Genomic DNA, 11,059 nt, shown 5'->3' on the forward strand with positions numbered 1-11,059 from the left:
GAGGGTTTGGATCCCATGTGGAGACCGGTTCCTGCTCACTGGCTGAGCGTGGTGCGGGTGCAACACTGAGGGTCGCGATCCCATTGCCGGTCCCCGGTATGGGCGCGACACCGAGGGTTGCGATCCCGTTAGCAGTCAGTAAAAAAGACAAAAAGGAAAAAAAAAATAGTACTGTTAATTTGAATGATATTATAGGATAAATCAAATAGATAATTATGTTATTATAATTTTCAGCATAAAAGAAAAAAGCATAAAATCTAAGAAGTAAAAGCCCAGTAACTTTAAGTCTGAAATGGAAATATTGGTATGATCCATAATTTATTTTCTCTTTAAGTATTTTCCTCCTTATTTTCTTTCTAATAATATGTATTTCCTGTCTGTCGTTGAAAAGGCTTAGAAACAACAACATAATAGAAGGCAGTATGTAAGTTGAGGTCTCTAAAGATCATTTCCCACTAAAAGGAACTAGGGCTCGATCTAGAGCAGGAAATGCTTAATATGAGCCTGAGATATCTTTCAGTGACAAAAAGCAAGAAAACTATCCCAGACTAAGGATTTATGTCAAACAAACAGACAAAAGTGATAAAGCAGGATTTATGAGAGGGTAGGTATATGGGTGGTATGTTTCAACTTAGCTCTACGTTGGAAAGTTTTTATAATAAAGTTCTGGGGGAAAAAGGAGAAAGAGCCAACGTGAAGTGGCTCTTGCTAGTAAAAGATGGGAGCATTAAAAAAAGATAATTGACTATAATTGATTAAGACACGTGAAATGTAAAAATCTATTAAAGATACAACAAAAAAGTTTTTTTTTTTTTTTTTTTCCTTTTCGTCTTTTTTCGTGACCGGCAACGGATCGCAACCCTCAGGGTCGTGCCCGTACCGGACTGGGACCAGCAACGGGATCGCAACCCTCGGCGCTGCACTCGCACCTTGCTCAGCCAGTGAGCGGCCGGTCTATACATGGGATCCGAACCCTCGGTGGGAGCGCCGTCACACTCCCAAGCGGCGCACTGTAGCAGTGTGCCACCGGGCCGGCCCCCCCAAAAAATATTTGGAAGTTGCTTGGACACTATCTCATTATTCTGAAAATTAGTAAATAAGGAGAAAAAAAGTCAGGCATTGTCTTGCCTTTCCTATATTAAGGTAATCAAAAAGTTGATGAGGGCAGTTTCTTCTTTATATGATTCCAGCTAATTAGTAAATATAGAAGGGATGATAGGGGGCCAGCCCGGCAGTGCACTGCTATAGTGCGCCACTTGGGAAGTGCGGCGGCGCTCCCGCTGAGGGTTTGGATCCCACATACAGACCGGTTCCCGCTCACTGGCTGAGCGAGGCGCGGGAGCAACACCGAGGGCTGCGATCCCGTTGCCGGTCCCGGTCCGGTACGGGGGCGACAGTGAGGGTTGCGATCCGTTGCCGGACACGGAAAAAGACAAAAAAAAAAAAAAGAAGGGATGATAGAATTAGAAAATCACTTATATTCCCTAATGAAATCATGGATGTAGAAGGCTGTCATTAATAGATGCTAAAGCCATTAAATGAAAGGCTAATTTTGAGCTCTGTGATGGACAGATCATGTGACAATACTTGAAACCATAGTTTTATCTTCGTATTACTAATAGTGATATCAGATCTCTTTTGTAACTCACAATGTGATTTTATAGGAAGTACATAACACCTTCAGTAAAATTTTCTTGCCAAAACAACCACATCCCAACCTGATCATACTTCAAGATCTAACTACCTTGTACAGGACATATGGAGGATAGAAGAGCGAGTTGAATAGTATCACAAGGATGGCATCAGCAAATGCAGGAATATGGGAAATCCTACAAGATACGTGATATGTTTTCTTCTACAAATAAATGACTTAAAAATAAAGGGTGGAGGGGGGTAGTGTTTTAGAGTAAAGCTTAAGAGTCATATCAACCAAATGCAGTACAGTCAGCCCTTGAATCCGTGGGTTCTGTATCCATGGATTCAACCAACTGTGGATCAAAAATATTCGGAAAAAAAATTGCATCTATACTGAACATGTACAGACTTTTTTTCTTGTCTTTATTCCTTAAATGATATAACAACTATTTGCATAGGATTTATATAATATTAGATATTATAAGTAATGTAAAGATGATTTAAAATATATGGAAGTATGTGCATAGGTTATACACAAATACTATGCCGTTTTATATCAGGGACTTGGGCATCTGTGGATTTTGGTATCCAGAGGAGGTCCTGGAACCAATCTTTCATGGATACCGAGATATATGGACCTGGTTTAGATCTTTGAATAGAACCAATAGTACAATAAACAAGTTTGCATATAACCAATTGTAAAGTAACAATTTTTGTAACAATTGGGGAAGTTTGAATATGGCCTGTTTACTAGATGATAATAAGGAATTGTCAGTTTTGCTAGGTGTAATAATGACATTGTGGTTTTTAAAAAAGTTTTTGTTAGTGACTTTTATTTGTTTTTGTTTGTTTTTTGTTTTTTGCAGCTGGCTGGTAGGGGAATCTGAACCCATGATCTTGGAGTTATAACACCATGCTCTAACCAACTGAGCTAACCGGCCAGCCTTATTTGTTAGTTTCTGTTTGTTCAGTGTTACATCTCTGAAGTGGTTGGTGGTAAAATACATTGATGTCTGGAATTTGCTATATGATACTCTGGGGATGAAGTATAGGTAAATAAAACAAGATTGTAAAACATTGATGATAATTGGAGCCAAGTGATGACTACTTGGGGATTCACTTTCTCTCTACTTTTATGTATGTTTGGAATTTTTCTATAATAAAGAAGTTTTTAAAAAATCACTGATCATTTTTTTAAAAAAAGGAGACTCTTGGGTCACTGATGAAATGATCTCCACGACTTAAGTGAAAAAGTGGAGTAGAACAGTGTGTATGATGGGTTACTATTGAGGTTAACAAAGAGGAGAGAAAAGAATAAATGTATATTTATTTATCCTCATATGCTAGAATATCTCAAGAAGTCTTAACGACTTAAGTGAAAAAGTGGAGTAGAACAGTGTGTATGATGGTTACTATTGAGGTTAACAAAGAGGGGAGAAAAGAATAAATGTATATTTATTTATCCTCATATGCTAGAATATCTCAAGAAGTCTTAACAAGAAGCTCCTTTGGAGACAGAGGTAGGATAGAAGGCTTGCTTTTCACTGTGTCCTTTTGTAACTTTTGAACATCTGCACTGTGTACTGTTGAAAAAATAGATTTTTAGAAGGAGTGGAATTAAGAACCACAATTCTAGACACATATACCTGTGTAAATTTAGAATCATAGAATGTTGATGCTATAAAGATTTTAGGTGGTTAGACCACCTTGAAACTGAAAAAGGTAAAGTCTAGAGAGATGTAATTTTTTTCTTTGCAGTTGTATGACGGAGTGGTGTTAGAGGCAGACCTGTAACCAAAGTCTCCTGACTTTCCTCTTGTGTAAAGTAGAAAACTTACACTTGCGGTTTAAACTTAGACATCTTAAATTAAATTGTAATGCGATTAATATGTTGATGCTACTTTGGGAACACAATACCTGCATTTGAGTTTACAGTGAATGTCTTCCATATGAACCTGTGTTTTGGAGGACATCATTTGTATATGTCTTGGTAAAATCAGTTATTAATGAGTAGGGATTTGACAGGGTATTCCTGTAGTTCTAAGACTGTGTGGGAAAATAATGCAGTTTATGGATGTCAGGAATGCTGTTGCTTCGTTTGTTTTAATAACCTCAAGAAACTAGAGCATTCTAAGTATTTCATTTACTCTATTTGGCTTTTAGAAATTTCCTAGGAAATAATACTTAGCATTCTTCTTAGCCAGTTATAAATGCTTGTTCTGAAATATTCAAGTTGTACATAAGGTTTTAAAGTGAAACTTCTCCTCCTCAGCACCACCAATTGTTCCATACAGAGGCAGTCATTATCTAGTATTAAACTCTATACCCTCAGGACTCATACTTAAAAATAATATCTATATATAATAGTTTGTATCTGTGACTATCTTTGCATATTGTTCTTAAAGTACCTTGTTGCTCTCAAGATAAAAAATTGTCAATATCTGTTCATAGCACAATATGGTGTTTCTTTGTACTAGGCAGGAAATTTCCTCTTTTGTTAAATAAACAGCCTGATTAGCTAAGTAAGGCGAAGCAGTGTTTATAACGCATTTTGTAAGTTGGCTGTTTATGTCTAATAGATCCTCCTTTTAGCAGTTTTTTGAGCTCCTACGTAGTAAATAAATAAATAAATAAAAATAGCCTCAGCCCAGAAGTAACAGTTATCCCTTTTGCTCCCATTTCAGTAGCCAGATGGGCCCACCTGACAGCAAGGGGGGTTGGATACTGTAGATAAGCACATGGAATATCTGATGAGCATTATGGTCTGTGTCACAGTCACCGAAATATAACGAGTCACCTGACTTCTTATCTGTCTCATCCACTGGACTTTAAATTTCTCAAGAGCTGAGCCTGTAACTACCTTGCTTTTGTGTCCCAAGAACATGGGTACACAGTAGACATCTTATGATTTTTTTGTTGAATAAATGTCCTTCTGGAGTTTGGATTCAGCTTACGTCACTTCCTTTAAGAGATCTTTCATTACCATACCTTTGGCCACCCCCGCCTCCCTGCTTCTTTCAGTCTGGATTATATGTCTTTTTTCAGTATCATCGTAGTATCCTTTGCATACCTCAAACCAAAGCACTCCTCACCCTGTATAATTACTCTTTTATTTTCTTCCACTATATACTCAGTTCCTTTAGGGCAGGGACTATGGCTTTCTTTTATATTCTTTTAAAAATTTGTATTAAGCAATATTAAAGCAAAAACTTTAAAAAACCTAAGAAATAAAACATTACTGTTCCTGGTATGTTTCTTTCTCCCCTCCATTATGTTTATCATTCTCATGCATTTCTTCATCCTTTCACTACCTTGTCCCTAATCAATATAATGATTTTCCCCCTGTGTCCATGTGGAAAACAAAGTAACTCCACCCCACACGTTCATTTTTGCAAGTTCTACAGAGCCACGTATATCATGAATCCAAGAGTCTACTTGTGGGTGGGTTTATTTTGTCCAAGTATCCATCTCTGCACTAATCACTTTTCTCAATGACTAGTGTTTCATAAAATGTCTGATACCTGATGAGCCAGTCCCTCACTTTGATCTGCCTCAAAATTGCAGTGGTTTTAATCTCTGCATCTCCGGTTCCTGGCTCATAATGATGCTAAAATGTCTGTTGAATAAATGACAAATTCTGTTGTTTTTTTTCTTAGTGTGTCATTTTCAGAAAATTATAGGAGCTTTGCCATTTAATTTCTTTTTAGAGAATTTTATATTTCAAAATCAAGCCTCAGAATAAGAATTTACTGGAATCCAGGATCTTAAATGCTCCCTTGGCTACCGTGAGTGCCTTTGAATGGCATTCAAATAAATGCTAAACTTTAACATTGGAAAAAAAAAAGAATAAGTATTTACTGACCAGAACACCATTTAGTATTTTATAACATAGGAAGGAGTAAAACCTCTGGCTAAACTAAAGAATTTTTTGTTTTGTTTTGCAGTAAATTTTCTTCCTCCTCCTCTTTTTTTTTTTTTTGTTTGCTGGGCAGTACAGGTATCCAAACGCTTGACCTTGCTAGATTTACTAATTCACACTTGTTGAAATTTGGAAATTGAATGGTTTTGCTTTATATAAGAGGTTTCCTTTTCTTTGCTTTAGCTTTGAAATGTCCCTGTAAATGTTTTTCATTTGGACTATAACTTTTTTTTTTTTTGTGACCGGTAAGGGGAACGCAACTCTTGGCTTGGTGTCGCCCGCACTGCGATAAGAGGTTTCCTTTTCTTTGCTTTAGCTTTGAAATGTCCCTGTAAATGTTTTTCATTTGGACTATAACTTTTTTTTTTTTGTGACCGGTAAGGGGAACGCAACTCTTGGCTTGGTGTCGCCCGCACTGCGCTCAGCCAGTGAGCGCACCGGCCATCCCTATATAGGATCCGAACCCATGGCAGGTCCAGCGCCGCACTCTCCCGAGTGAGCCACGGGGTCGGCCCTGGACTATAACTTTAATTGGGTGGCCCCTAGTCAGCCTTTGAGCAATGCTTAGGTTTAGAATTGCTGGTAAACACTTTGCCAGGAAGTAGGGGAAGAAAGACAGTGTTATTATTTATATAACAAATCAGTGCAGGATTAACCCATTTTACTGCTTTTTCTTCTTGAATATTCCTTGTTGATTAGATAAATAGGACTTAAATGCCATTGTCTAGAGAGTCTTTGGAGGCCTTTTTTTTTTTTTTTTTTTTTTTTTTAACTTGAATTAACTTACATGTTTCTATTTGGTTTTATTTTTCTTTTGATAAGGAATGTTTAAAAGTGTAAGATTGGTCAGAGTTATCAAGGAGAATGAGTATGACAGTGATCCCGTTTTATTTTGTGGAAATAATATATTATTTNAATGCCATTGTCTAGAGAGTCTTTGGAGGCCTTTTTTTTTTTTTTTTTTTACTTTGTAACTTGAATTAACTTACATGTTTCTATTTGGTTTTATTTTTCTTTTGATAAGGAATGTTTAAAAGTGTAAGATTGGTCAGAGTTATCAAGGAGAATGAGTATGACAGTGATCCCGTTTTATTTTGTGGAAATAGTATATTATTTTAGTTTTGTAATTTGGTAATATAAAACTAAGGATAACCTTCTGGAAAGCCTCTCCATTGGGGTGTAGTAGCACTGATTCCCTCAGCTTTTAAAAAATTATTGTGATCTTAAAACTAGTTTTTAAAATTGAGATGAAATTCATATAACATTAACTATTTTAAAGTGAGCAATTCATTGGTGTTTAGCAACCACCACTTCTTATCTACTTTCAAAACACTTTCATCACCCCAAAATAAAACCCTGTACCATTAAGCAGTTGCTACCCATTTTTCCCTCCCCCCAGTCTCTGTGGATTTACCTATTCTGCATATTTCTTATAAATGGAATCATACAATATGTGACCTTTTGTGTCTGACTTCTTTCACTTAGCATAATGTTTTCAAGGTCTGCATTAGTTTTTGAGTTGCTATAACAGAATACCTGAAACTGGGTAATTTATGAAGAACAGAGGTTTATTGGGCTTACGATTCTGGAACAGCTGTGTCTTGTGCAGACCTCAGGCTGCTTCTACTCATGGTGGAAAATGGCAGGCCAGCCCAGTGGTACAAGCACATCATGTGGTGAGAGGAGAGAGATTTTAGGGTCCTATAAACAACCATCTCTCTCGGGAACTAATAAAGTGAGAACTAGTTCACTACCCCCACCCCCCAGGGAGAGCATCAATCCATTCATGAGGGATCTGCCCTCATGACTCAAACAGCTACCAAAACTGACACACTGGGGATCAGATTTCCACATGAGTTGTGGGGGAATGACACATCCAAACTCTATCAAGGTTCATACATTTTGTAGCATGTATGAGTAATTCATTCCTTTTTATGGCTGGTAATATTCCATTGTGTGAAGTATATGCCACATTTTGTTTATCCATTCATCCATCGATGTACATTTGGGTTGTTTTTACCTTTTGGCTGTTGTGAATAGTGCTGCTGTGAACATTTTTGTGCAGGTATCTGTTTTCAGATACTGTTTTTATTTTGGGTATATCCCTAGGAATGGAATTACTAGATCATATGGTAATTTTATGTTTAACTGTTTGAGGAACCACCAAACTTTTTTCCTCAATGGCTGGACCATTTTACATTCCTGCTAACAATGTTCAAGGGTTCCAGTTTCTCCATATCCTTGCCAGCTCTTATGTTCCATTTGTTTGAATTATAGCTATCCTAGTTGGTGTGAAATGGTATCTCCTTGTGGTTTTATTGCGCATTTTCCTCATGGCTAGTGATGTTGAGCATCTTTTCATGTGCTTGTTAGCCATTTGTATATCTTTGTAGAAATGTTTGTCTTTTTGTTGTTGAGTTGTAAGAGTTCCTTTAAGTATTATAGATACCAGACCTTTATAAGGTATATGATTTGCAGATATTTTTCTCCCATTCTGTAGGTTGTCTTTTCAAACTCTTGATAATATTGTTTGATGCACAGAATTTTTTTTAATTCTGATGAAGTCCAGTTTATTTTTTCCTTTGTTGCTCATGCTTTTGGTATCATATATAAGAATTTGACATGTCTTGCCAAATCCAAGACCATGAAGATTCATCCCTATGTTTTCTTCTAAGTGTTTTATAGTTTTAGCTCTTAAATTTAAGTTGGTACATCTTGAGTTAATTTTTGCATGTGGTCTGAGGTTGGAGTCCAATAAGGACTGTTTTTGAATAATAAAATTTCATGGAGCCTCCCCATTGTACCTTTAGTATCCTTTAATTGAATGTATATACATACCAACCAAAAACTACTGTGGATTTCATTGTATTCTAAATTATTTTGCATTAAAGCAGAAATTTTACATGTATATTTTAAAATAGTACTTGTAAGTGTTAGACATTTTTCAGTTTGTGGGTTATATATATCGGTAACTGGATATGGATTTATGGATTCCTTTCCTGTAACTTCGTGGTCTCTTCTGAGTCTGCAGATCATAGGTTTTGTAGATGAGCGTCAGGAGAATCTATCATGACAGGGAGGAAAAAAGGAGCTAAAGATGAAGTTAGAATTTCCAAGGGCCCATAGTTGCAGAGACTTAAAGGGAAAGAGGGGAGATGACTGGGAGGTCAGTAACCAGAAGACAGTAGTAGAGTCTGTAAGGGCCAATGAGGAAGTAGCACTTTCTTTCAGGCAACAAGGATGGCTGCAGAGTAGAAGTGAAGTGCTCAGAAGGAATATGGTTTGGAAAAGGGATGGAAGCTTACAAGTCATCATCAGTAAATGACAGTTTAGGGAGTAGTTGAGGATTCTTTTAGTTCTGGAAAAATGCCAAACCAATCTACCTCCAAATAAGGAGTCAGTTGACCTTGTTTAGCATCCGTCCCAGAGAGGAGTATGAAAAAGGAACTAAGGAAATTCAGAATGCTGATTAAATTTGAATTAGTAAAACTACATTCTGTGTAAGTGTGTTGTGTGTGTTTTTGTTTGGTTTTCTTTCCATTTCTTAATAAAATTTCCTAATAAAAAATTTTTAGTTTTATCTCAATTGAAAGTGTAACAAAAGGAATTTTTCTACTTCTCGTGTGGAAAGGAGAGTTAGGTTCCAAGTGTACACTTAGAGGTTAGGGTGGTATGTTGCATTGGCCTATGACCATCTGATGGATCAGGAACTGGGGACATACAGAAATGAGAAACTTGGAGGTAATGTGTTGGACTGTTGTTGCAACTATGGTCAAGGGCCTCTTCTGACCAGCTTTTTTAACATTTACAGGCTCATCAGTGACAATCTTTTTTTTTTTTTTAAAGTCTGTTTCACCTGTCAGGTCTATGTTCTCAAAGGGCTTTAAAGAAAATAAGGATGAACTAGGTAGGACAAATAACTGAGAGTCTGAGGGGAGGGTAGAGGTAATGGCCACTGGTTCAGATGCCCTTTTGCTTTTACTAGGCAGATTGTCTACTTTTTCAAACAGAAATGAAAACTACATTATAAGAAATGATTTGGAGAGGTATAAACAAATAATAGGTCTTAGTTATTTTCAGCTTTGTGGTGTTAAAACTCTGAATTTGTATGAATGTGTCTTTTTGAAATTTTAACCCCCCATGTGACCTCTATGATTTCAGGTGCTACTTGTGAGCAGTAGTCGCCATCCAGACCGATGGATTGTCCCCGGAGGAGGCATGGAGCCTGAGGAGGAGCCAAGCGTGGCAGCAGTCCGTGAAGTCTGTGAGGAGGTATGCACTAAGAAGGGCACAGATGTACCTTGTAATCAGGAAACTGTCCTGTCTGTGTTGTTTAGTTTATCACTACTCACTGAATAAACATACTCATGATCACAGAAAGATGGCACTTATCGTGCCTTCTTTATTAAAGGGATGATTGAGTTATCACATGGTAATGTTTATCAGGCATTCTGTGTGGGAAGAGGGCTTGTAGTAGTAACTATATCTAATTATATCAGGCAGTCCTTTGTAACTTCCCATGGATCTCTTCCAACATTGCTTCTGTTACCTGTGGCAGAAGATGGAGAATCAAATAGTTCATCAGCCCTAAGAAATAAGAGGAACAGGCTGCATTAGTATAAATGACTCATTAACCTTTGGATGAGGAGGCAGCCCTATTCTTCTGTGCTTCCTGGGTCCTAGCCATGGAATGGTGGTTAAAGCCATGATGCTGTTAGCCAAAAGCTGTTAGTGGTGTAACTTGAGATAATAGTATCCTCTTCTTTATTTAGTCACATGATGTTCAGCATGCACATATTGAATTCCTGGGCCATGCCTGTATACCTTACCAGATACTCCAGAATAAACAGTCAAAAGTAGTAAAGTCATGAACCTTTACTTCCCTTATTTCAAGAGCCCACAGTTAGGGGAGAAACAGAAACGGATTGCAATTCAAAACCAGGAGGAAGGAACTAATGTTTCCTCATACCCTCTTGTGACAACACCATACTCTCCTCTGCTTATGTTATCTCATTTAGGACTTATAACTTGGTGGTGTAAGTTTTATCACCCCCATTTACTTGTCCTGGCCATGTAGGTAGTACTTTTAAAGTCCATTTTTTTGTTCTAGAGGAGATTTAAGACAGATTCTAAGGACATATAAAACAGCACTTAGAACAAGTCTAAATTCTACATTTCTTTTGGGTCCACCTCTTGCTGAAGCTCTCTTAGACTAATGTTACCCTTGGAATACCTGAGGAATTCTGTTCCTTGTTCTGAACTCCTTTAGACTTACACTGGCTATAAACCTGGGGGGGGCGGGGGGAAGAAGACATAACAACTACAATTCCTTGAAGTTGATACGACAAGCAAACAGAAAGGACATTGTTGGGTGGGAGGGAGGAGAGGGAGGAGGGAGGGAGGGAGGTTTCGGTAATGGGCCACAGTAATCAACCACATTGTATATCGGCAAAATAAAATAAAAATAAAAATAAAAAAAAAGACTTACACTGGCTATACATTGGC

General features: G+C 37.4%; 1 protein-coding gene across 1 annotated transcript in view; it reads left to right on the top strand.

The window, feature by feature from the left end:
* The first annotated feature begins 9,671 nt into the window (after positions 1–9,671).
* Positions 9,672–11,059, top strand: part of NUDT3 (nudix (nucleoside diphosphate linked moiety X)-type motif 3) — a 45,468-nt gene continuing 44,080 nt past the window's right edge. Inside the window, exon 1 of the mRNA XM_008578498.1 lies at positions 9,672–9,826. Coding sequence (XP_008576720.1) covers positions 9,773–9,826 — 54 coding nt within the window. The 5' untranslated portion in view covers positions 9,672–9,772. The remainder of the gene's footprint in view (positions 9,827–11,059) is intronic.

The sequence above is a fragment of the Galeopterus variegatus genome, unplaced genomic scaffold (genome assembly GCF_000696425.1).
Source record: "Galeopterus variegatus unplaced genomic scaffold, G_variegatus-3.0.2 Scaffold1700, whole genome shotgun sequence".
Lineage (NCBI taxonomy): Eukaryota > Metazoa > Chordata > Mammalia > Dermoptera > Cynocephalidae > Galeopterus > Galeopterus variegatus.